Source organism: Staurois parvus, unplaced genomic scaffold (genome assembly GCF_062004578.1).
Source record: "Staurois parvus isolate SC_StPar_1 unplaced genomic scaffold, SC_StPar_1.0 ptg000291l, whole genome shotgun sequence".
Classification (NCBI taxonomy): domain Eukaryota; kingdom Metazoa; phylum Chordata; class Amphibia; order Anura; family Ranidae; genus Staurois; species Staurois parvus.
Window position 1 is genome coordinate 2,823,694 of NW_028318087.1, and position 27,842 is coordinate 2,851,535.

The 27,842-nt window shown below is 43.7% G+C and overlaps 1 protein-coding gene across 2 annotated transcripts in view; it reads right to left on the reverse strand.

Annotated features, from left to right (window-relative positions):
• BMS1 (BMS1 ribosome biogenesis factor) overlaps positions 1–19,025 on the reverse strand; it is a 54,898-nt gene extending 35,873 nt beyond the window's left edge. Inside the window, exons 1-8 of one of the 2 annotated variants that reach the window (XM_089682502.1) lie at positions 18,881–19,025; positions 16,050–16,251; positions 14,585–14,775; positions 13,742–13,821; positions 10,989–11,177; positions 9,650–9,792; positions 6,404–6,525; positions 2,180–2,376 (exon numbers count right to left, since the gene is read on the reverse strand). In XM_089682502.1, the coding sequence (XP_089538628.1) occupies positions 2,180–2,376; positions 6,404–6,525; positions 9,650–9,792; positions 10,989–11,177; positions 13,742–13,821; positions 14,585–14,775; positions 16,050–16,225 (1,098 nt within the window). In that variant the 5' untranslated portion in view covers positions 16,226–16,251; positions 18,881–19,025. Of the gene's footprint in view, positions 1–2,179; positions 2,377–6,403; positions 6,526–9,649; positions 9,793–10,988; positions 11,178–13,741; positions 13,822–14,584; positions 14,776–16,049; positions 16,252–18,228; positions 18,342–18,880 lie in introns of those variants that run through there. The other variant, XM_089682501.1, reaches the window with a different exon arrangement.
• Positions 19,026–27,842: the final 8,817 nt, after the last annotated feature.

Here is a 27,842-nt window from a genome sequence, read left to right on the forward strand (position 1 = left end):
CCCCAAAACAGGAATGGTTTTACAGGTGGAGGCCACGGACTTTTTTTCCCTACTCATCTTTTCTGACTGTTTTTCACCACTTTTGCATTTGGTTAGGGTCGGTGTCACTACTGGTAACATGAGGCGATACCTGGACCCTACAGAGGTTGCACAGGCATAACTGCTCCAGGATGGCACATCCAATACGTGACATTGCCTGGAGGTTTGCTGTGTCTCCCAGCACAGTCTCAAGAGCATGGAAGGGAGACCGGTAATTACTCTAGGACAGCTGGACAGGGCCATAGAAGGTCCTTAACCCATCAGAACCGGTATCTGCTCCTTTGTGCAAGGAGGGAGAGGATGAGCACTGCCAGAGCCCTACAAAATGACCTCCAGCAAGCCACTGGTGTGACTGTTTGACCAAACAATCAGAAAAATACTTCATGAGGGTAGCCTGAGGGCCCAACATCCTCTAGTGGGCCTTGTGCACCATAGAGATCAATTGGCATTTGCCATTGAACACCAGGATTGGCAGGTCCACCACTGGTGCTCTGTGCTTTTCACAGATGAGAGCAGGTTCACCCTGAGCACATGTGACAGATATGCTGCCTGTAACATCGTTCATCATGACTATTTTGGTGGTGGGTCAGTGACCTAAACCTTAGACTGTCCAGGAGCTCAGTGATGCCCTGGTCCAGATCTGGAAGGAAGTACCTCAGGACACCATCCGTCATCTCATTAGGAGAATGCCCCGATGTTGTCAGGCATGCATACAAGCACGTGGGGGCCATACAAACTACTGAGTACCATTTTGAGTTGCTGCAATGAAATTTCAGCAAAATGGACTAGCCTGCTGCATCATCTTTTCACTTTGATTTTCGGGGTATCTTTGAATTCAGTCCTCTATAGGTTGAGAACTTTCATTTCCATCAAACGATGGGGCATCCTTTCGTTCCTAACACCCAGTTCCTAATTACCCAGTCCATATCAGTGTAGATATCCATCATCATATTTTTCCATATTGAGATCTGATGTATTTTCAAAGTGTTCCTTTGTGCACTGGTGTGCATTCATGTTGGAACAGGATGGGGCCATCCGCGAACTATTCCCACAAAGTTGGAATCATGAAATTGTCCAAAAGGTATGCTGAAGCCTTAAGAGTTCCCTTCATTGGAACCAAGGGGCCAAGCCCAACCCGTGAAAAACAACCTCACACCATAATCCCCCCCCACTAAACTTTACACTTGGCACAATGCAGTCAGGCAAGTACTGTTCTCCTGGCAACTGCCAAACCCAGACACGTCCATGGGATTGCCAGACAGAGAAGCATGATTCGTCACTCCAGAGAACATGTTTCCGCTGCTCTAGAGTCCAGAGGCGGCATGCTTTACACCACTGCATTCAACGCTTTGCATTGCATTTGGTGATGTAAGGCTTGGATGCAGCTGCTTGGCCAGGGAAACCCATCCCATGAAGCGCTCTATGTGCTGTTGTTGTGCTAATCTGAAGGTCGCATGAAGTTTGGAGGTCTTTAGCTATTGACAGTTGGCGACTACTGTACACTTCAGCATGCGCTAACCCACTGTCATTTTACGTGGCCTACCACTTCGTGGCTGAGTTACTGTTCCCAGTTGCTTCCACTTTGTTACAATACCACTAACAGTTGACAGTGAAATATTTAGTAGCAAGGAAATTTTACGGATGGACTTATTGCACAGGTGGCAACCTATCACGGTACCACGCTTGAATTCACTGAGCTCCTGAGAGCAACCCATTCTTTCACAAATGTTTTCAGAAACCCTCTGCATGCCTAGGTGCTTGATTTTATACACCTGTGGCCATGGAGGTGATTGGAACACCTGAATCCAATGATTTGGAGGGGTGTCCCAATACTTTTGGCAATATAGTGTATTTCACTGTAGTTTTATTACAAAATAATAGCTGCCTTGTCTCTATTTGCTCCCTATTCACTTTTTTGTGTACTGTCCTGACTCCAATTTCTATCAAACACATACCTGAAGTCTAAATTTTGAATTCTTTTGGAATAATTGGATGATACACAGATGGGATGGGGGTCAGGGAATGTGGGGTTGAGGTTCTGAAGTGTTTTTGCACACTCTTATATACATACATACACTTACATAAGCAATGAAACATTCTCCCCACAACGTTCTCTCTTTAGGGGTTGGAACACTCATACCTGCTGCTCCTGTTGAATATGATGTGGTCCTAGGTCTATGTAAACAGCATCTTTATCATAGACCACCCCACCGACGCCTGAGAGAGGAGCATAGATCATTTTCTCCTTTTCATTTAGTGACCGCTTCTTCATTTTGTCTGGGAGTGGACATGGATCAGGCAAAAAGCTCACATCTGAAAGGGCAAAATCCCCAACACCTAAAACAGACATAATGGTATAAGCAGTGGAACAGCATAAATAAACAGAAAGACATTTCACTCCTTAATCAGCACTGGCATTTTACATTTGCACAAAGTGTCTGTTCATACGTTCATGCTAAAAAATACAGATCAAGGAGCCGCTCACAATTGCGTTGTGTTCCTCCTCTCAGCTACACAGGATTAAGGTGGGTAGCCTGGTTGAAACAACGGCCCTTTACACGGATGATATGGTACTTTTTCTTAGGGACACTGGCCCCTCACGGCAAACCGCGTTGTCTATTCTAAACAGTTTTTCCGTAGTCTCAGGCGTGCCAGTAAACTGGACTAAGTCTAAAATTCTGCCCCTATGCTCTCACTCGATATCTGGGCATTTGGACCCCACTACTGCACTTCAATGGGTTTCCAGGATAAGGTACTTGGGCATGGTGATTACAAACTCGGTGGCTGATTATATTTCCCTGAACGTCTCCCCTCTACTTAATCTCCTTAAAAACAAAGTGGCTGCCTGGAAGAATCTCCCTTTGTCACTTATCGGGAGAGTTAACATGATCAAAATGAAAATGATGCCCCTTTTTATGTGTTTATTAATTCCACAGCGTGGTTTCCCAAATTGTTTTTTTAAATTGATGGATGGCCTGCTGTCCTTTTTGTGGCATGGACAGACTGTAAGGAAATATGTCTTACTTAACTGCCATCCATTTTGTATAATGCCTCCATTTCTAGATGTGTGAACAATTAGTTTCGATTTTGAGTTTCACTTGTAACTTCTCTCTCGTTTCCGGAGTTTAGTTTCTATTCTCAGTAAACAGAACCAACTTACATGGTATTCATCAACCATTTGCAGTTTCTGTTTTTCACGCAACTATGCTGATAAGAGTGGAATGTTTCATTGGTCATCCTAGAGATCTGTATAATGCTGCTTGCACGCATTAAACTTTCAGAGAGATTTAGCTTTTACACATTAGTGTCTGGAGCCTTATTTCTACCAGGCCTGGTGGTGAAAATAATCGAGGACAGTTGGGTTACAGACAGGAATTGATTCTATCAGGGACACCTCGCCTTAAATTGTTTAAACTGCAACAGCCATGTACAGAAGGGGGGACTAGGGGTACCCGATTTTTACAAATATTTTTTGGCCAATTAGTTTTTGCACACTGCTGGCTGACCACTCCTGAGGAGGACGCCTCGATCTCTCTGGTGGCGGCTAGTTTAGGGTCCTTTGAAGCCCTTGGTCACCTGGTTTATAGAGGCTCTAAATCACCCTACTGCCTTACCTCCTCTATGGGGTCTGTCATTGAAGCATGGCAATAGGCACATGGTGCTACCTTAACCAGGTTGCCCCATGTGCCTGGTCTGGTCAGGTGGGGGTAAATCTTCCGGAGGGAAAGTGGTTGATTAGCACAAACCCATGGTTGCCCCATACTCCATTATGGCAGAACCCCAAATTGACCTAATTTTTCATCTACCCAGACCCAGTAGTGTGGACTAGTTATGGTGTAAAGACGTTACAACACATTGTTTGTAAAGGTTCTCTGACGTCATTTGATGACGTGAAACGGCGCTACCACTTACCCAACTCGCATTTTTATAGATACATCCAATTAAGCCATGCCTCTAGGACTCAATTTGGATCTAGTCCTGTCATCCTTGAAGCCAACGATTTGGAATCCTTGGTTCAGGATGATTCGTTGACCAAACCGCTGTCCACTATCTACAAGGACCTTTTTCCCGGAAACGGCCAACTTGCTCAGCCCATGTAAGTCAGCTTGGTATGCTGTGGCTCCTGGTTTAGATCAGGATTATTGGGATGATGTCTGGGAGACCCCATTTAACTGTGTAATCTCCACTAGAGACTGCCTGATACATTTTTGCACAGGGAATATTTTACCACAGCTAGGCTTGCTCGGATTTATAGGGCAGCACAGTGGCTAAATGGTTAGCACTTCTGCCTGGCAGTACTAGGGTCGTCATTTCAAATCCAAACTAGAGCACCACCTGCCTGAAGTTTGCATGTTCTCCCTGTGCCTTCGTGGGTTTCCTCCGGGTGCTCCGGTTTACTCCCACACTCCAAAAGACATGCTGGTAGGTTCATTGAATCCTTTCTAAATTGGCCCTGGTACGTGTATGTATGAATGGAATGTAAGTTAGGGACTTTAGATTGTACGTCCCTTGATGGTTAGGGACTGATGTGAATGTACAAAAAATGTTATATATATATCTATCTATCTATATATATATATATATATATATATATATATATATATACACACATATACACACATACACACGCAGATCGAAACGGACCAGTGACCTTGAGAGCTCTCCTGGAGCAGTGACAGTCATACAGCCTCAATACCTACAGAACAATATAACCGATTCTACACCGCGTTACAAATTATTATGCAAATTCTATTTAACTGTCACAAAGATGAAATATTTTGTTTTTCAGTTTAACTCATGGATGGCATTGTGTGTCAGGGCTCTTTTGATCACTGAAAACAATCTCGGACACCTGTGATAATTAGATTGGCCGGTGAGCCCAATTTAAGGGAAAACTATTAAAGGAGGGTGTTCGACATTATTAAGCAGAGCACCATTTTCAAGCAATATGGGGAAGAAAAAGGATCTCTCTGCTGCCAAAAAGAGTGAAATAGTTCAATGCCTTGGACGAGGTATGAAAACATTAGATATTTCACAAAAACGTAAGCGTGATCATCGCACTATTAAGAGATTTGTGGCTGATTCAGAGCACAGACGGGTTCGTGCAGATAAAGGCACATTGAGGAAGATTTCTGCCAGATCCATGCATCGGATCAAGAGAGCAGCTGCTAAAATACCGTTACATAGCAGCAAACAGATATTTGAAGCTGCTGGTGCCTCTGGAGTCCCACGGACATCAAGGTGTAGAGTCCTCCAGAGTCTTGCAACTGTGCATAAAGCTTCTATTCGGCCACCAATAACCAATGCTCACAAGCAGAAACGGCTGCATTGGGCAGAAAAATACATGAAGACTAATTTTCAAACAGTCCTGTTCACTGATGAGTGCCGTGCAACCCTGGATGGTCCAGATGGATAGAGTAGTGGATGGTTGGTGGACGGCCACCCTGTTCCAACATGGCTGCGACGTCAGTAAGGTGGTGGTGGAGTCATGTCTTGGTCCGGAATCATGGGAACAGAGCGGGTCGGCCCCTTTAGAGCCCCCGAAGGTGTAAAGATGACCTCGGCAAAGTATGTTGAGTTTATGACTGACCACTTTCTTCCCTGGTACAGAAGGAAGAACTATGCTTTCCGTAATAAAATCATCTTCATGCATGACAATGCACCATCTCATGCTGCAAAGAATACCTCTGCATCAATGGCTGTTATGGGGATAAAAGGAGAGAAAGTCATGGTGTGGCCTCCATCCTCCCCTGACCTCAATCCTATTGAGAACCTTTGGAGCATCCTCAAGCAAAAGATCTATGAGGGTGGGAGGAAGTTTACATTCAAACAGCAGCTCTGGGAGGCTATTCTGACATCTTGCAAACAAATTCAAGCAGAAACTGTCCAAAAACTCACAAGTTCAATGGATGCAAGACTTGTGAAGCTGCTATCAAATAAGGGGTTATATGTTAAAATGTAACGTAACCTGTTAAAATGTTTAAAAAGTTAAAATGTTGTTAAAAGTTTGATTGAAATAGCTTTTGATTTCAGTAAATATGCTGCAAACACAACAAATGACAATTTTCAGTTCTTTACAACCTATAAAGTGTTTTTGAAACTTACTATGCGTAATAATTTGGAACAGCATTGTAAGTTTATGTTTAAAAAAAAATCCTGTTATCATTAGGAGGTTTGTTCAATAAAATGTGAATTGTACTCTTAATAGTTGATAACATGAGAATTATGCTCACTGTTATTTACATCAATTATTTAGGTAAATGAGAAAAATATCATTTGCATAATAATTTGGAACACGGTTTAAGTCCTAACAAAAAAAAAAACAAAAAACACCAAGCATGTGTAAAGCATGTGAATGTAGAACCTGGTAGGTGAACTTGGCCCTTATTCTTTAAATACGCCCCACGCAGGTAACCATACAGAGAAACTTTGCGGTCACACTTAGGATTAACTCTGATATCTTCTGTATTAGTTAAATCTTCCATCCTAAGGAGTAAAAAAAAAAAAGAAAGATTACTTTTAAATGGGGCATGAAGTTTACCTAAGAATGTGAAAAGCAAAAGGAAAATTGCAGTACTAAAAGGATACAGAGGAAAAACGTTTTTCATCAAAATCACAAAGCCTAACAGTTTTTTGTTTTTTTTTTACTTCTCTTGCACATGATTGGGTATTGAAAGTTATTTGCGAAGATGAGTAACAGTTACCTTTGCAAAGTGAACGGTTCATTGCTCAGACTCGACTTTTAGTAAATCTAACCCACAGAATACCATGCTACCTTTGTTACACTACTGGTGGAACTTGAGATGCCTAGCATTTTACTGTGTGCAGTTTAGCTGTGACCAGCTTTCTGTTTTTGCAAATCTGACATGGCTTATTAAATAAAGGAAATTATAACTGTACCTTTACTGGCATTGAATGTGAGTAGTAGGCACACTTACTCACATAGGATGGACAAATCCTGGTTCAACTTTTTTGGGACAAATCCACACCAAGAAATCTATTTATTCAATTAAACTGCTGCCAGAACTTGCCCTGCTGTCTGCATTTCTTGGTTCAGTCACCACAGCCAATTATTTTATGCACTTCTTCTTATTCATAGTTAGCATCATTATCCCAAGGTAATTCCACCCATCAATGATTGGGTACAGAAAAGTCAAATAATGAAAATGGAAAACTGATTTGTCCAATATCATGACACATATGAATAGATGTTGTTTCTGGATGGTATTCATGGGTTCATTCAGATATTTATGAATATCTTAATAGAATGTCTTAAAAGAGAAGTACATATACATCTATACTTACCTAGGTGGATGAGGCATTAGTCCAATGTCCCCTGCTGCTTCTAACACTGAGTGATTAAAGACTGCTGATCGCTAAGTTCTTAGTGTTCAGTGAGCTGGTGACTGCCACCGGCTCTCTGCTCTTCCAGTGCTGAGCTAGAGAGAAGGCGGGAGCAGTTTGCTCAGGCTCTCAGTGGCATGCTGAGGGCTGAGCCAGCTGTCAGTCAGGCTTCTGAGAGGATCCTGACCATATGGCAGAGATCTTTTCAGAGCCTGGACCGGCTCTGTGACATTAGCCCACTGTCGGCTGAAAACAGATTACAGGCGTGCAGAATGAAGTGCACTCCTGTGATCCATAGAAGTAGGGCCAAAAAAGCTTTAGCCCTTCAGGAATTTATAGCTCTATATATGGTTAAAGAATGAGGGACTGCTGTACCTCTCCCTATCTCCCCTTTCATTTATTCTATGACTTCTGCTCACCCTCCTTCATTTCCTTCTTATATCCTACCCTTTTTTGCATACTTCATCTATGCCTTAACATTGTGTTAAACAAGAGTGACAGACTGGTTTCTTTATTCATGCCGGTAATTAGAATGAGTACATATCAGCAATCTGTTATAAGTGGAGTACACATATATTCAAGATCCTCTGGCTCTTGGAAAACAATGATGTGTAATAATTGTATTGTCTGTAGCATTTGATCATTTTGGATGTTATTTGGACAACTGTTGTGTGCCAATTTTCCCCTCTTTTCATTTCTGTACCCCAAACCTGTTTTTTTATGTCTTAAATAAAAACTGATTGCGTTTACAGAGAACCCATCAGTACTGGGTTTATATAATAATTATAATATAAAAGTGTATCTATGGTCAAAATGTTAAATATTTATTTCCATATTGGATTTCAATTATTTCTAGCCCACTCCTATTAATCTAAGCGATCTTGAAGTTTGTAAACCTTGTTGTGAGTTACACATTTCACAGAGTCTGCATTCTGAACTACAGGATCAGTACAGGAATCATGGCTTGCAGGCAAAATGGCGCCATGGGATATGTAGTCCTTAGAAATCAAAAGTAAAACAAGAGAACCTGCATATCATGCAGGGAATAAGGGAAGTTGTGGAAAGAGATGGCCAGCAGACAGGCATAAGTGACAATATTAAAGAAGATATTTCAAGTAAGATTGCATTAGATTGTCAATCATAAAGAACAACCACTTGTATTACTAATACAGTGCTGATGTTATAAAATGAAAGTGTGTGGGACATGTTGAGTTATAAAATCCTGATGCCCTTAATGATTTACTCATGCAGGGCTACCTAGGTCTCCTTTCCCTTTGGGTTTCCCTCTCTTCCTTATTCCTTCCTTCTCTTCTGACTGTTGTCTTTTGTTTGTTTCAGTCCTCGGGCTGAGCCCGGTGGCCTGATATGGATGCAACATAGGTTTCTTTGTTATTTCTAAAGTTTAAGATACTACTTTTGCACTAATCACCTAAAGTTATCCGTGTACTCACAATTGTATTTACATCTCCCCATGACCGTGACCAGAAAAGATGTCAAATTGTTGTTCATTAATGTCAATCTAGCTCCCCTAGACCCCTTTTCTTATTGGCTCTTTGCGACCTTTGAACACTTGTGCAAGGGCTCTGGCCATTGTATTTTCTGCAGTGTTGTATCTTGATGTCTTATTATTGAAAAACATTAATAAAAATGAAGGTAAACTTGAAAGGGTGTGCCGTGACCTTAGCACTCCTTTCAAATTTAACCCCTCTACTGCCACCGATAGAAGGCTTACGGCAGTAGCAGCAGCTTCAGTAAGTGTGTGTACATTCCACAAGCAGGCTGCCAGGTTTCTAATGAAAGTGATTCAGAGGCTAAACCCCAAAGTGTGACCATCCCGCCATGCTTCCTGGGCTCCCGGGAGTGTGCCTCTCTCCCCTAGCTAGAATGAAGCACCTGTTAACTGGAGGAAGATGCGCATTGCAGCAAGATGGAGAGTACTGCCTTGGGATCAGCTTTACATAAACCTACGTAGTTACAATTACTCAAATCTGTCAGGCCCTATAATATAGACTTGTGCAGAAATAGTTAAATAGGTGACAATTATTGTGGTGCTCTTTTAGAAGCCAGCAATTGCTCCACAAATAGCTGCTGGCCCAGTCATATTTGAAGCCATCAGTTAGCTATTTTTTTTTGTACAAAGCATTGTTTGACACAATTAGCCCTCATAGATTTTTTTTCCAGAAAACTGATATACCACTATATCATAACTGAGTCAGTTATCGCTAGCTTGTTTACAGTGGTTCAAGGAAAAAGACCACCATCTCACCTGTCTGCTAGAACATAAGGATGAGATGTCTGCCAAGTCAATGGGCGAAACTTCATGACAGATATAAATCGTCCCAGATTACGTATTTCTTGTTTTTGGTACTCTGAATACACCATGCCAGAAAGATAGAAAAGCTTGGCACCCTATAAAGAAAAAAAAAAAAACCTTCAGGTTACATTACTTAGCATGAAATACTACCTCACATAATAAATGAGTGTTTTAGCACATATCAATAGATCTGAGGGCTCAAATATGTAAAGGCTGAGTGCTTAGGTGGGAAATAATGAATATTGAAATGATAGTTGTCAATCCTCAGTAAACCAGGACACTGGGCACAATCATTGGTGCTGCAATATTTATTGGCAGAACAGGACATCTACTTGGCAAGCCAGACCTGTTCCTAGAGCACAGGAAGAGGCAGCCTATGCATTTACAATAAGACAGGAAGTCAGGGAAAATCTAACAAGCATCTAACATAAAAACCTGACAGGGGTTTTAACCTTCCCCAATCTAAAAAGAACAAGTGTGAGTTATAAGAAAAGGTAGTGTTTACCTTCCGCCATCTGAAAACAACTTTTTTTTTTTTTTTTTTTTTTTTTTAAAACATGACTATCTGACCTATTTAAAATTACTGGTTCACTGGTGGTCCACAAAATAATATGTGTGATATAGTCTGTCATTAGCAATACAAAGTTTTGTGTTTATTCTGAGTTTTCCTGTTCCATAGTTCTATTACCTAATGATTTTTCTCATTTATTCCATAAATTAGGGTGACAATGCCACTCGTTTTGCAGCCAATTTGCGCAGCAATGTTGTCATACCGTGGACAGGGAGATGGACATGAAGTTTTCAATAGATTTCAAATAAAAGACTAATGCCCAAATCCAGTTAACAGTTTTTGGAGCAGTTACTGTCTTTTTTACTTTTGGAAAACTTGTTTAAGCCACCTAAATGCTGACTATTATAAGCAGGCAGCATTACATGATTTGTCCCAACACCTGCAATTGTCTTTATCCTTTCCAGCTTAGTCTGCGCTCAAATGTGGAGAAAAAAAATAAAATCAAAAGAAAGGCCTGGGAAATAAATAAAAAAATAAAAATAATATATGCAATATACGGTATATTGAATACTATACATTACAGGTATAAACCACATACAGTTAACAGAATATGATACTTTTCTCTACACTGATCCTTTAATATGGAGCCATATACCCAATGCCAGCTGCAATATATGCAGCCATTATTTTGGTTAAAAATGAAGTACACATTGTTTTAATCAATAGGTTATATAGCTACTGTCATCCCCAGTATTAGTTTCTAGTAAATTTTATAGACACCTGATACACTTCAGTCCAGAACCTATGCTTCAGCCTTTTCTTGACCTTGCGCAATTGCTTGTTGTTCTTAAAGGTGTCCAGGTGGGTTAGAACCCCCATTATTTTTGGAAAACCATGGACCTGGCAAATGTTCAGGAACTCAAAGGTCTCCATCTCAAATCCAAAACTAGCATCTATGAGCATCAAGACCTGTTTGAAATAAGAGAGAAAAAAAATATTAAAATTTTAATCTGTAGGCTTTATATTATCCCATACCCCTAAACAGCATGTATCCACATCTTGTGATAAAGCAAGGCCCAGACATTGTGGGGTTGACATTTCTGATGATGGCTCCACCTTATGTAGAACTATTATTTTGGAGAACAAGCACCACTGGGAAATTTGGTATACTAAACACAATTTAGTAAAGTTAATGAAAGCCCTCATGAATTGGGGGTCATCTCTGCAATCACAGTAAGTAATGAAAAGGAATTTTCCAATCCAGCTCAGTCAACTCATTTTGATTATGTGAACTAAGGCGGTCAAAAGAGGCATAGCTATTTGCTGTCCAATTAAAAAATTTATGTGTTGAACTCTTTTGTACCAATTGGTAGCCATCAAACCCCAGGAAAGGCCAGAGATAACTACTGCAAATAATAATCATGAGTTCTCCGCTTTAGATATAAAAAGAAGCCAAATAATGCCACAAAACAGTAGGCACTTAGATGTGTAACTTCAAAAGAAAGTAAATACATCCCGATGAATAGGGTCATTTTTATAATACAATACACACAGCTCCATTTTTTTCAGCAAAGTGTATAACTCATAACTGGTGTGTACAAAGTGCATCAGTGTATGAGATAGAAGATGAAATTAATAATAAGGCTGAATTCCAGACAAGAAAAGCATCAAATAAATGCATTTGTGTATTCATTAAAAAGTCATAAAATGTATTTTAAAATCCAACTAGCATATACGCTATAATGCCAAAAGTATTGGGACACCTGTCTTTACAGGCACATGAACTTTAATGGCATCCCAGTCTTAGTCCGTAGGGTTCAATATTGAGTTGGCCCGCCCTTTGCAGCTATAACAGTTTCAACTCTTCTGGAAAGGCTCTGTAGGAGTGTGTCCATAGGAGTGTGTCCATAGGAGTGTGTCCATAGGAGTGTGTCCATAGGAGTGTGTCCATAGGAGTGTGTCCATAGGAGTGTGTCCACAGGAGTGTGTCCATAGGAGTGTTTGACCATTCTTCCAGATGTGCATTTGTGAGGTCAGGCACGGATATCAGACGAGAAGGCCTGGCTCACAGTCTCCACTCGAAGTCAGCCCAAATCTGGTTGAGGTCAGGACTCTGTGCAGGCCAGTCATGTTCCTCCACTCCAAACTCGCTCATCCAAGTCTTTATGGACCTTGCTTTGTGCACTGCTGTGCAGTCATGTTGAAACAGAAAGGGGCCATCCCCAAACTGTTCCCACAAAGTTAGGAGCATGAAATTGTCCAAATTGTCTTGGTATGCTGATGCCTTAAGAGTTCCCTTCACTGGAACTAAGGGGCCAAGCCCAAACCCCTGAAACAACCCCACACCATAATCCCCCCTCCACCAAACTTTACACTTGGCACAATGCAGTCAGGCAAGTACCATTCTCCTGGCAACCGCCAAACACAGACACTTCGGATTGCCAGACAGAGAAGCACGATTCATCACTCCAGAGAACACGTCTCCACTGCTCTAGAATCCAGTGCATTTGCATTGCACTTGGTGATGTAAGGTTTGGATACAGCTGCTTGGGCATGGAAACCCATTCCCTGAAGCTCTCTATGCACTGTTGTGCTAATCTGAAGGCCACACGAAGTTTGGAGGTCTTTAGCTATTGACTCTACAGACAGTTGGTGACTTCTGCGCACTTCAGTATGCGCTGACCCCGCTCTGTCATTTTACGTGGCCTACCACTTCGTGGCTGAGTTGCTGTTGTTCCCAGTTGCTTCCACTTTGTTATAATACTACTAACAGTTGACCGTGGAATATTTAGTAGCAAGGAAATGTCACGGATGGACTTAATGCACAGGTGGAAACCTATGACGGTACCACGCTTGAATTCACTGAGCTCCTGAGCGACCCATTCTTTCACAAATGTTTGTAGAAGCAGTCTGCATGCCTAGGTGCTTGATTTTATATACCTGAGGCCATGGGGGTGACGAACACCTGAATCCAATGATTTGGAGGGGTGTTCCAAAACCTCTGGCACTATAGTGTATGTCTGTGTTAGATTTGATATAGGCCTCCTGTAATCCCCTGTACAGCAGCACTCAGACTAAAAGGAGGAGCATACAAGCCAAGGCTCTCCTGGATGGATACATGTTGAAAAGAAACATACTGGCAAGAAGAGAGAGTAAACTGAGTAGAGTGATGTTCAGTGTGCTGCTACTCCTATGCTAACCAAATCGATAGGCTGTTGGCGTATTTTTGACCAAGTTTGACCAAGTTCTGCAGCTACAGTGGAGGTAAAAGACCTATTTGTCCTAGGGGTGAGTTCAGTTTTAATCAGTCATGTACAATTAGCAATTCAACCAATTATTTTGCGATCAGAAGGTTACATGTAAAATATGTAAAAAAAAATCTGGCATCAATTCTCCTTTTTCGAGTGTTAACATAAAACACTGTTTATTTTTACATGTACAAAGGTATTAGCTTGGATGTAATTTTATTGACCCGACATAGAATTAGAAAAGAGTAAACAGTGACAACACATTTACAGAAACATTTTTCTTACCAGATCTGCAACTTTAGCCAGATCTATCATGGTATTTATGTCACAGCCACATTCTATGATGGTAAGGCGACGTTTTTTCCCTACACAAAAACAAAATGATGTCATCACAAGTGAAACAAAAATGATGGAATAACCACTATGACTGCTAATCCACCAAAGTGTATGAAGAGCAGTAAGAAAGTAAACTATTACAAATACATTTCACATTCTTTCCTTCACATAAAACACATACAGCCACTTACTAGCCAAACTGTAACTAAAATGGAATCCTACGTGCAGGTTCGCATTTGTTTGTGATCATGAGGGAAAGGAGACGCTTTCAATTTTTTTTTTTTTTTTGCACTGTAACTTTAGCTTTTTTTGTGATCAGCTTTATTGCTTTTACAAGAGATGAATAATATCTCTTGTAATAGTATGGGCTGTGACAGGTCCTTTTTATGGAGATCGGGGGTCTATTAAACACACCCCATCTCTCCTTTGGCCTCGTACACAGCAGACATCCGTTCCTCTCACTGTGTGGCTAGAGCTGAATGCCGCCAGACGTGTCATTCTCTATACCAATGGGGGAGTCCGGTAAAGGCGGCAGAGGGTAGGACCCCCTTCTGTAGCCTGTAAAAGTAATCCAGCGGCTTGTTAGCCACTCAAATTATTTTTATTTTGTAAGAAATCACAGAGGTTACAAGAGAATACCTCATTTATTGCTGTAGTGATGACAGAGATATCACTCTTCCTGTCTGAGGCTGTTTATAAAACATACATCAGGCAGGAAGTGGTTAACAGACATACAAAAACCTACTGATCTATGAACTATATTTACAATGTTCATCAACAAAGGTATATTACCAGAAACAATGGTCACAGGTCCACGGATTTCAGTCAGCTTCTGCTTGGTAAAGTTTTTAATTAGACATCGGATTAGGGTACTCTTTCCAACTTTTGGGGGTCCAACAACTACAACAACCACAGGAGGAGGCTCTAAGGGGGTTCGATCCACAACTGGGATGTGATGCTTTTTGGTCTTGAGATCCTGTGTCCTAGAGTAGAATGGCATTAGACAGATTTATTTACAACAGTTTAGTTGTAGTAAAAAGTTTCTTTTATCACTTTGTGTTGAGAAAACTCTGAGCTCATGGTCTAGGTCTGTACACTTGGAGTTATTATTAAAAAGATACTACTAGGGATGCACCGAAATTTCAGCCACCGAAACATACCGGCCAAAAATAGCCCTATCAGCATTTTGCCGATAGGAAAAATTTAGCCGATACAGGGGACTGTGTGTACTGCAGATATGAGGGGGCGGCTGAGAAAGGCAGGAGAGGAGCAGTGTATACAGTGACTGGCTGTCACTATATATCAGTGCCGGTTTTTAAATGTAATTACAGGCTATCAAGTCGCACCTGAAGTTGCACTGCCATCCGACTTTAAAATTATGTGCCTTCAAGTGAAGTTGCATCATTTAAACGTTGGATCCAATGTGAACCGGGGCTTAGAGAATTTTCACCTTAATGCAGCATGTACAAATTGTGGTGGCACCCCAGATATACATGTTGATGTATTACAGCCCAATCATTTTGAAAAGACTGCCCTATGCAACACAAAAAAACAAATGCATTGCAGAGCACTGTTTCATGGTGTGAGCGAGCCCTAAGTATTAAATTCACCATGGTCTAAAAAAGGTTCTATTTTAATAGGTAATTTTATGGGAAAACACACATCTCCATTGGCCTGCATTGGGCTTTGTATGGTTAACATATATTAAAGTGTTACTAAACCCACAACAGTAAAATCAGTCTTTATAGGCAGTAGAGCATGCTTGGTATACTCACTGTGGAACCTAAGGGGTTATTCCTCTGCATTGTGTAAAATGCTGTTTGATCCTGCCTTCTCTGATCCTCCCCTTCTTCCAGTCTCCCCCCCCCCCTCATCTCCTGATAGGACATATCATGTGGAGACACTCTGCAAAAGCTCAGTTTGGTATGTAATGCTAGAGAGGTTTTTTGGGGGTTTTTACTTGGGAGAGTGCATGCGATCAGCACAAATCCAATTGGCACTGTCCAGACAGAGGTCAGGGGTTCTGCATCCTGCTAGAGCAGAATGAAAACTATAACCTTTAACCAGTGCTCTGCTGGCCACTGATAAAGTCACAAGACTGATCTAACTGCTGATGAGCAAAGGTATTTAGCAGTTTATATTTACTAAAATAATTGCATTTCCATGTTGTGTACTGTGGGAGACCAGATATAGTGAATGCAGGGTCCTGGGTTTAGACACTTTAAGAGGCCACGAATATTGTGTAACATTAGATCACCTATGGAAGTTCCTGGCCATGCGCACAGCAGATTGTACTGCAAACGCTTTCGGATTCCTTTTTCTGGCATCTTCCTCTGCACCGACTCCGGCTTCTGCCTGCTGACGATTTTTCTTCTTGTTTGCTTTCGGGCCGCTGTTTTTCTTGCGGTGTTTCTTTTTGTCTTTTTCCTCCATATTCACAAGTGTTTAGAAGTCTATGCCTATAGAATAAAATGAAAGTGCATAATCAGTATTTGTGTATCGACACAGCAAAATTCCAGGGTGGACAAATGAATGTAGAATTCAAGAGCCTATAGCTTTATAAATACCTGCAATAAATAATACATCTCATAATCGCAAATTAATGGCTAAGTTCACCTTTATGCAAAATAATAATTTATGCACAAGCGTTAGATTTCTGCAGACATTTCCCACAGCTCTCTTCCTGTACCCTCTGTACAGGCTTTCAGTCACCGAGCTGCATGAGGTGTCAATAGAATGAGTGCGCTGATCAGTTCAGCCATAGTCCACTGAGAACTAGAAGTCCATCTGCTGCGGATCTCAGGGGGTGAGGGTTGGGGTGCTTAGCAATAATAGTTACATTGGAAATATGAGGGAAACATGTTACTCAAAGCTGGAGATAATCTTTAATGTTCCACATATGTATCCAGTCTGTTACAAAGGCAATTCTACACCTCATAACTCCATTCTGCACTATCCTACATGAAACTGTCCATTTACAATAATACGCCCCCAACAAATGTCCATGACTATTCGCTGTCCAGATCAAAATATTTCTGACTATGGTCATGTGTTTCCAATCAACCATGGGCAGGAAGCATGTACAAATCAATGACCGGCTGACAGTCTGTATATAATCTCACATGGAGCAATTACCTGGGGTTAGGGAGGGGTGTGCACACCTGGACCTGAACTGTCTGTCAGCTGCGTGTGTAAGCCCTTAGGGTCTCCAAAGAGCAATCCACATTCGAACTGCTCTTCAGACAGCATTTGACAGGTAGTGAGGAGGAGATACAATACATCCACAGCACCTGTCAAATGATCACTAAAGAACAATTTGAATGACCAGCTGACACTATCTGCATGTAATCTCACTTGGGTCAATTACCTGCAGTCAGAAAGGGGTGTGTGCCCCTGGACCTCAACTGTCTCTTAGCTGCATGCATTCACTAGTTTTTTCTCTGAAGAGTGATCCACATTTGAATCCATCTTCAGAGTGCATATGACTGGTGGTATTGTATGGCCTCCTCACTGCCTAATTTACAGTAACTACAGGCAAAACTTTCCTTTTCATTTTGAATAGCGAAATGAAGGGGTGTTAGAGCCCCTGTCTTTGTTTTGCCACCTGTTTCCCATTGGGGAGATTTCACTTCCTCTCCCATAGTCAAAACAGGAAATCTCTGCCAAGAGCCTCCCTTGGGGCCCCCCAGGTCACCAGAACTAGTGTCCCCATTGGAAGATTTACCCTCTATAACTTTTCTGGGGACAACTTTTTACATTCAATGATAATAGTAAACAGGCCAAATAGAGGGGGTGAATCTACCTAACAGGGGGTACAGACAGCAATAAAAATCTGACAGGGGGTCTAGTCCCTCTCCACTCTATCCAGAGCTGAAACAAACTTTTTCCTTCAGACTTTAACCCCTTGTACACAGCACTAGTGTGATTTCACAGAGGTGACACACAGCTGCAGGGTGCTTTCAGAGGGACCCCATGACTGGAATGGGTCCCGCTCAGTGGGTGCTACCTCCCATGAAAGTAACAGAGGGAAGAATTCATCCACAGGCTTGAAGCAAAGCATTGCAGCAGTGGCATGTGTACACCCCCGACCACTGCCTCTGCAGGTAAAGGAGATAGTGGTTGGGAGTGGTAAAAACACAACTCAACTGCAAGATTTTACTACACCCCAACCACTGGTGTGGAGGAGCCCTTAGACAGCTATATGTACTGGAAGACGTATCCTCCAGCCATCAGTGTCCATTTCCTCGGACTCTCAGTCCAGGACACAGTGATAAGTAGAACATATAGAAGGGGATCCCTCCACAGGGGACAAACACAACAACTGATAGAAAGGGCTCTTCATTCCGTTCACACAAGACCACCATACTGTACAATCAGGGAGCCTATAGCCCAGCCCTGCCCCTGAACAGGAAAACCACGTCACCCACACTTCTCACCCGAGAATAAGACCGCCCGGACTGTCCCCGTCGCAACACACCCGGCAAATCCACTCTACAACACACACAGCTGCCACATGGAGGACACATCCGCCGGAAGTGTCCTCCGCTAATCCCTTCCGTGCGGGAACAAGTGTAGGTGGAACCAAGTGACCGAGAATGTTCTCTTCCTGTCCGTTTAGAAGTCATGTGATGTGTCAGTGTACCCAGTCCTAGTGCCAGGCTCAGGGGCGACAGGAAGGATGGCATCTCCATACCGTGTATGGAGAGGAAAGGGGTAATGGGTCAGGAAGGTGCAGGAGGGGGGTGAGTGGTCAGGAGGGCGGTAAGTACTGGTGGACATCATCACTTACGCTGGCCATACACGTGTAGATTGTCTGCCCAGAGTATTCTTAAGAAAAGTCGGATGAAAACTCTATGAGATTTCGATGAGTAGACGAATGTCGTTCGAAAATTGTCTTCTGCTTTTAACATTCATTTTTAAAATGCATGCAATTTCTGAACCACAGCCATACACTAGCCGAAAATTTGATCGAGAAAAGTTTTCCTTGAGAAAAAATCTATATGTGTCAGCCTTACTGTGACTATGTATGACACTGACCACAGATCACTACGGTGCAGGAGCTCCGCATGAGGGATCCACACCATGTACCTTCATGTACGGCCTCGTCTCTTCTACACCTTCACGTACCGTCTCGTCTCTTCTGCACCTTCACATACCGCCTCATCTCTTCTGCACGTTCATATACCGCCTCGTCTCTTCTACACCTTCACGTACCGTCTCGTCTCTTCTACACCTTCACGTACCGTCTCGTCTCTTCTGCACCTTCACATACCGCCTCATCTCTTCTGCACGTTCATATACCGCCTCGTCTCTTCTGCACCTTCATATACTGCCTCATCTCTTCTGTAGGATCTCCTCTCAATGTACCACACCCCATCATACACTCCTCTCCTGACTGTACCACCCCCATCATCATCATACACTCCTCTCCTGACTGTACCACCCCCATCATCATACACTCCTCACTCCTCTCCTGACTGTATCACCCCCATCAGTATACACTCCTCTCCTGACTGTACCACCCCCCATCACCATACACTCCTAACTACCACCCCCCATCACCATACACTCCTCTCCTGACTGTACCACCCCCCATCACCATACACTCCTCTACTGACTGTACCACCCCCCATCATCATACAACTTCTCTCCTGACTGTACCACCCCCCATCATACACTTCTCTCCTGACTGTACCACCCCCATCATCATACACTCCTCACTCCTCTCCTGACTGTATCATACACTCCTGTACAGAGGATACTAAGAAGCTGATAAAAGCTTGAATTCAGGAACATGCACTAGGTGCATTAAGGGCCAGTTCATACTACACGAGTTTCAGTTGCTTTTTTTCTGCATCCAAAATGCACAGAAAGTAGGTTATATGATTGTCAATGTCATAGTTCAGTGCTTGCAGTTCCAGTGAGTTCTGGTTGCAGAAACAAAAGTAGAACAGGCTGCATTTTGCACAGAACAGTGCTAGAATGGAGTAAAACACATAAAAAAAAAGGCGTAGAAATGCACATGTCCCTATTTAAATTGAAGAGAAAATAGAGGGTAAAAAATTAACTGTAATGCATAAAAACCGCGCTAGAATGCACCAAAAACACACAAAAAGTGCACGTGCAGAAACACATCTGGAACACATCTGGACTGCGTTTCTATAGCGTGAACCAGCCCTAAAAAAATAGCTGTAAAATCTGATGTTTTTTTTTTTTTTTGCCTAGAGTTCAGCTTGATTGCCCACCCACACATGTGCGTTGTGCTAAAATGCATGCATTATTGCGTGTTGCCAAAATGCATGGCAGCATGCCCCCTCAGTGTGCAGTGCAGTGTGTAGAGGGGTCGATCAATGCACAACTCACCATAGCACACAACAAATATTCTGTGTGTTGCGATGTGCGGTCATGCGTGTTTTTTCAGCCATGACAAAATGAATGGGCCAACTTAAAGAGGAGCTCCGGGCTCCCCCCGAAAATGTAAATGCTGTAGCTGCTGACTTTTAATATAAAGACACCCAACGGACCCGGGGGTCCAGCGATGTCCTCACCCCGAGCTGATTCTTCAGTCTGCTTCGGGCGCTGGCATCTTCAGTAAGGGAAACCGGAAGTGAAGACTTGAATCTTCACAACCGGTTTCCTACTGCGCATGCGCTGCGCTTTGTGCATGGGCCGCAGACTTCTGTGACCTGTGACGTGTCCCAGATAGCTGTGGGGCTTGGGGGGGGGGGCGAACGTCCAGCTTAGATCGCCTCAACGATCTGACCCAAAAGTGGGAATGGGTAATTGTTAAAACAAGGTGCCGCTTCCCCCCCAAAAAGTGGCAAATGTGGCCAGGGAGGGGCCCCAAACAAGCGGGACCCCTTTTGGATTGAATTCCACTTTAATGCAATGCACTTTAACACATATTCATTAACGCACCACAGTGGAACATTTAGGTAGAACTCTAGGCAGACACATACTGTACATTATACATATATGGGAGCTGTTTTACTTTTCAAAGGATGTGTATATCTGTTCACCCAGTCCGAGATTTACACAGCTCTGTCATACAGCTCAGACCTGATTTTTCTGTGCTGCAGTTCAGTAACACTTAGAAGTCTCCTCCGTCCCCCAACCTGTGATTGGATAGTGAAAGCAGCAGACTGATACACTCATCTATCTGTAACTCTGCTCTCTCCTCCTATCAACACGCATCTTGCACTGCTGGACAACAGATTTGGCTCTGGTTCTCTTCCTCAACCCATGTCCCCCCAGAGAAAAAGCTGACTACATATATGAGATACATACATAGGAGCTGGTTTACTTTCCAAAGGATCTGAATATGTATCCGCACAACCCTGAGATTTACACAGCTCTGTAACACAGCACAGCCCTGTCCAAGAGGGCAGGAGACCTGATTTTTTTATTGGCTGTAGTTCAGTAATGATTATAGGTCTTGTCCCTCCCCCAGCCTGTGATTGGACAGTGAAAGGAGAAGCAGCAGACTGATGAGCCCATCTCTCTGTCACTGTGCTCTCTTGTCCTATCAGTGTCTTCTCTGCACTACAGCAGTGCTGATTCTCCTCCCCCCAGTCTGAGCTCTGCTGTGCAGGGACGGTAAAATTCAGATACCAAGTCAAATTCTGGAACTTACTCTGTTTGCATTTAAAAACAAAACATTTATTGATAATTACAGAACTGCATTTTGTTTGTTATATATGCGTGGAGTTGGGCATCCAATGTCTGTGCGATGCTTTGGAAGCTGCTGAGATGGATCCTTCAGAAATAAAACTTATTTTACAATGGCGTTCCTCATATATATCTTCAGCTATGCTTAGCTTAGTATACTTTATGGTCAAAGGTTTGTGGTCACCCCACCATCACACCTATATGGACTTTTTGGACATCCATTTCAAAGCCATGGCCATCGCCATGAAGTCGGCCCTTCTTTGCGACTAAAATAGCCTCCTGTCTTTTGGACTAAAAATGAAACTCTACTAAAACCTTTGTTGGTTATTTCATATGCCACCCCTGATGCATACTTACCTCCGTGTGATGTCCATGGCCTGCAGAAACCTTTAGCCCTTCCAGATTCAATCTTCCTTTCTTCAGGCCCCACCCGCTCAGTAGATCCCCATAGACTTTTATTGAACAACTCTTCACCTCTTGAACAATAAAGATCTGCCTTGACACATTCTTTGGCGATTGGATTAAATTAGTATTAAACCCTCAGTACAAACTGATGTTTTGCCTCTAGGTCCATGGAATTAACTGTTCTGTCTCAAAGGGACAAACTACATGTTGGCATGAGTGGAAGGAATAGTGCCCCATCATTGGTGTCAGTGGGAAGATTAGCGCTCCATCATTGGTGTTAGTGAGAGGAATAGTGCCCCATTTTTGGTGTCCGTGTGGGAAGAATAATGCCCCATTTTTTGGTGTCCGTGGGAGGAATAGTGTCCCAACATTGGTGTCAGTGGGAGAAATAGTGCCCCATCATTGGTATCAGTGGCAGGAATAGTGCCCCATCATTGGTGTCGATGGAAGGAATAGTACCCCATCATTGGTGTCAGTGGGAAGAATAGTGCCCCATCATTGGTATCAGTGGAGAGAATAGTGCCCCATCATTTGTATTAGTGGGAGGAATAGTGCTCCATCATTGGTATCAGTGGAAGGAATAGTGCTCCATCATTGGTATCAGTGGAAGGAGTAGTGCTCCATCATTGGTATCAGTGGAAGGAATACCACCCCATTTTTGGTGTCCGTGGGAGGAATAGTGCCACATTTTTGGTGTCAGTTGGGGGAACAGTTTCCCATCATTGGTATCAGTGGGAGGAATACTGTCCCATCACTGGTGTCAGTGGGAAGAAATAGTGTCCCATCATTGGTGACAGTGGGAGTAATAGTGCCCCATCATTAGTGTCAGTATGAGGAACAGTGCCCCATCATTGGTGTCAGTGGGAGGAATAGTGTCCCATCATTGGTGTCAGTGGCAGGAATAGTGTCCCATCATTGGTGTCAGTGGGAAGAAATAGTGTCCCATCATTGGTGTCAGTGGGAGTAATAGTGCCCCATCATTGGTATCAGTGGGAGGAACAGTGCCCCATCATTGGTGTCAGTATGAGGAACAGTGCCCCATCATTGGTGTCAGTATGAGGAACAGTGCCCCATCATTGGTGTCAGTATGAGGAACAGTGCCCCATCATTGGTGTCAGTATGAGGAACAGTGCTCCATCATTGGTATCGGTGGGAGGAATAGTGCCCCATTATTGGACTCAGTGGGAGGAATAGTGCCCCATCATTGATGTCAGTGGGAGGAATAGTGTCCCATCATTGGTGGTGTCAGTGGGAGGAATAGTGTCCCATCATTGGTATCAGTGGGAGGAATAGTGTCCCATCATTGGTGTCAGTGGCAGGAATAGTGCACCATTTTTGGTGTCAGTTGGGGGAATATTTCCCCATCATTGGTATCAGTGGGAGGAATAGTGTCCCATCATTGGTGTCAGTGGGAAGAAATAATGTCCCATCATTGGTGTCAGTGGGAGTAATAGTGCCCCATCATTGGTACCAGTGGGAGGAACAGTGCCCCATCATTGGTGACAGTATGAGGAACAGTGCCCCATCATTGGTGTCAGTATGAGGAACAGTGCCCCATCATTGGTGTCAGTGGGAGGAACAGCGCCCTATCATTGGTGTCAGTGGGAGGAACAGTGTCCCATCATTGGTGTCACTGGGAGGAATAGTGTCCCATCATTGGTGTCACTGGGAGGAACAGTGTCCCATAATTGGTGTCACTGGGAGGAATAGTGTCCCATCATTGGTGTCAGTGGGAGGAATAGTGTCCCATCGTTGGTGTCAGTGGGAGGAATAGTGTCCCAAATAAAAAAGCAGGCGTCCCTAGGACTTCCTTCACATAACAGCCTGGGTTATTAGCTGGTGTCACTGAGAACACATGTAGTAGGGGGAGGGGCAGTATATACATATAAACATCCCATAAAGTAATCATTCACTGGGAGAAATGTGGATTTCCACAGCTTTGCCTGGAGCAATCATGCTGTAAGTGAAGTCAACATTTCTGCATTCTTGTTATGGAACAATAACTCTAAAAGTACATAACACAATAGACCTGCATGTTTTACTGCTTCCACGCTGCCCTATAGCAGAAATACTGCTACAGGGTGGCACGGGTGCGCTAAATCATGTATATATACGTGATTCACGCTCCCGCAGTGACTGCGGGCCTAAGGTACGCTTGCCAGTGCCGTGATTCGGTGCCCAAGAGATCAATCATCAGATTCAGGCCAGTGATATTCGGCCTGGATCTGATGATTGATCCCTGCCCTATCACAGATCTACACAGGTACAGGAAATGATTCAATCTTCTCTCTCTGGGCACATTCCGTCCCCTAGAGAGAAGAAAGCGGATCCCCTTGAGTAAAGCACTACACTTTTACCGTTAGAACTCTTTTAGGACACATTTAACCCCTTCACTGCCCTGTCACCAGTGTCATTAGAACAGTGTACAGATTTTTTTGCTGATCACTGTATTAGTGTCACCAGCAACTTCAGATAGCTTTAGCTTCAGTTAGCGTCCCTCCCAGATAGCGTCAGATTGCCCGTCACTATACCAGTCATCACATTTAACCCCTTGATTGCCAGGAACACGCTCACATACACAATAAACCTCCATTGCTAGTATAGTGTCTGAACGGATCAATATCTTTAATGAGATATACATATATATTTCAGGTACTTATATAGCGCCGTCAATTTATGGAGCACTTTACATATATATTGTACATTCACATCAGTCCTTAACCCTCAAGGGGTGTACAATCTAAGATCCCTAAGTCACATTCATACATACAAATACTAGGGCCAATTTAGACAGGAGCTAATTCACCTACCAGCATATCTTTGGAGTGTGGGAGGAAACCGGAGTACCCGGATCAGCACTATACCAGCATACACATTAGTATAGTGTCCCCAAAAACACTGCATTAGCGGGATCATCCCCAGCACCTGCGTTCAGCCCCTGCGCCCCACCCTCCCCCCTTCTCCTCCAGAAAGTGCAGTGTCAGTAGGTCCCTGTCACTTGATACATTGCACACAAAACCGCAGTGTTTGCAGAATCAGGCCTGATCTCTGATCGCACTTGCAGGTACATTTTTTTGTAGCAGTTCAAGCAGTCCCTGACAGCCAGGTGTTCTTTTTCCCATGAGTCGCAATAGGTACCTACAGAGGCCTACAGGATTCTGAGCATGTCAAATGAGAGCAAAGGTGGAGCCTCACTGACAGAATATGCCTCAAAATACGAACCTGTAGATGGCAGCGGTACCCTGACAGCTCAGACAATGAAGAAGAGGTCCCTGCTAAGGTCAGGTGTACCAAGGCCCCGTTCCCAGGTTGCTGAGATGTTACAATTGCATGCGGATTCTCATATGCAGCAGAGTGCCAGTACTAGTGCTGCGCTACCTTTTGGTGAACTGGCGAGCACCAGCGGCCTAGTACATCCTGGTCTTTCATATACTAGCACTGCAGTATCACTTGGTGACCTGGCAAGTCCCATAAGTGCAGTGCAAGCTGGTGCGGTGGTGAGCACAAGTAGTGTCCCGCAGCCACCAAAAATTCGCACACAGGCCCATAGAGCCCCTAGTATCCTTCCAGATGTGCTTGCAAATCCTGATTGACAGTCCACAAATTATGCAGCATCCATACTTCCCCCATTCACTGCCCAACCCAAAATGTAGGTGGAAACAGCAATTTAACTACTCCCATTGATTCTTTGGAGCTGGTTTTTTTTTTCGGAAAAACTATATGCATTGATTGTGGATCAAAGAAATTTATATGTATAACAGTTTATCGCCGCCAACCCAAATTCAAACCTTGCCAGACCATTTGCATGGAAACCCATTACGGTTTCCGAATTTAAAGTTTTTTGGGGCCTAAACCTCAACATGGGCATTACTAAAAAAAAATTAATTGCAGGTGTTTTGGTCCACAGACCCAGTTCATCATATGCCCATGTTCTCTGCTGCCATGGCCAGATATGAGAATATAATGTGTTTTATGCATTTCAATGGCAACACACTCAGTTGTCCTCAGGGTGACCCTGAATTTGATCGGCTCTACAAAATTAATCCCCTCGTAATTTACCTTAACCAAAAATTTGCAGATGTCTATCTATCTATCTATCTATCTATCTATCTATCTATCTATCTATCTATCTATCTATCTATCCAGTCGTATCCAACCCTTGGTGATTGCATGGACTGTCACTTGTACTGTCACATGAATTCTCTTAGCAATTATTCTACAGGGTAGGTTGCCAGGTCTTTCCCCAACCCCTACCATACAGGAGATCCTGCATGGCCAGGGATGAAACTAGGACAATTTAGACAGGAGCCAATTAACCTGCCAGCATGTCTTTGGAGTGTGGGAGGAAACCAGAGTACCTGGAGGAAACCCATGCAAGCACAGGGAGAACATGCAAACTCCATGCAGGAGGCACCATGGTCGGGAATCGAACCCATGACCCATTTACTGCACGGCAGACGTGCTAACCACTGTGCCACCCGCAGAGGTCTATACTCCCCAGCAAAACATCTGTGTTGATGAGTCCCTCAGTTTTTTCTGGCCACCTTGCATTCAAGCGATTTCTCCTCAGCAAGCTTTCCAGATATGGGGTCAAGATGTATAAGACCTGTTAGAGGGCAACAGGCTGTACATATAAGTTTCGGATTTACGAGGGAAAAGATAGTCACGTGGAGCCCCCCCGGAAGCCCAGACAACAAGGGGAGCAGTGGCAAGATAATTTGGGATTTGGTGTCATCTTTTTTCCATATGGGGTACCACTTATACGTGGACAATTTTTATTCAAGCGTGCCACTATTTAGACATTTGTACAATGTTGGAATTGGCACATGTGGCACCATGCGACCCAATCGCCGGGGCTTCCCCCAATGGCTTGTAAATACCCGTCTTAGAAAGGGGGAAAAGCTTGCTTGAGAAATGAATTGGAGCAGCGCAGGGAATGGCCGCTTGAAAGCCACGCTCCTCCAACGCCGGGTACATTGCGCTTCTCTCTGCCTCCTGGGGAGCCTGTTTTGTCCCCCACCCTTGCCCTCACCCTCCGCTGATCCCCCCGCCACCTATGGGGAAAAAATTAGCGGCCTCCCGTGCCTCCAGCGCTCGCTTGCCGAGCCGGACCGCAAATGCGGCCTACTCACGAGCAGAAGCCCCGGCCTCGATTTTGGCCACATCCCCGCCGCTACCCTCGGGCAGCCCGGACACCATCTCGAACATGGAGAGCCTGCCTGATATCTCTGCAGACCTCCCACAGCCCCCTTTGCGGAACGCCGAACTCCTACAGCCCCCTTTGCAGGCCGCAGACCTCCCACAGTCCTCTTTGCGGGCCGCAGACCTCCCACAGCCCCCCTTGCGGGATGCTGACCTCCTGGCCAGATTCAAGACCATGCTGCAGCAGGAGCTTCACACCGCCACCAACAGACTAGCGACTCATCTCACCAAGGAAATTCACGAATTGGGCAGCCGCACTGATGTTCTTGAAGATAAGATGGACGCCGCGGCTACAGTAAAATCATGAACAGGACCTTTCAGATCTAAGAAGAGAGCTTTACACAGCTCTTTTGCGCCTGGAAGATTTTGAGAATAGGTCCCGTCGGGGTAATCTTCGCCTGCGCTGCCTGCCCAAAGCCATCGTTGACCTCACATCCACCGCTACCGTACTTTTTCAAGAGTTGGATACCGATAGACCGCCTAGAGTTCAATCGCATTCATCAGGCCCTGGGTCCGAGGAGGTCTGAGGGTCCTCCCAGGGACATTATAATTAAATTCACCTATTACCGTACGAAAGAATTGCTCCTTCACTCTGCACGAGACAAGCAGGATCTTCGCTTTCAAGGTCATCCATACCAACTGTTCGCGGATCTGGCACCATCCACAATACAGAAACGTCAACAGATGAAACCCTTCACGTCAGTCCTCTTGAACCGTCACATCAAGTACTAATGGGGCTTTCCATTTAAGCTTACGTTCGCGTACCAAGGCCGGA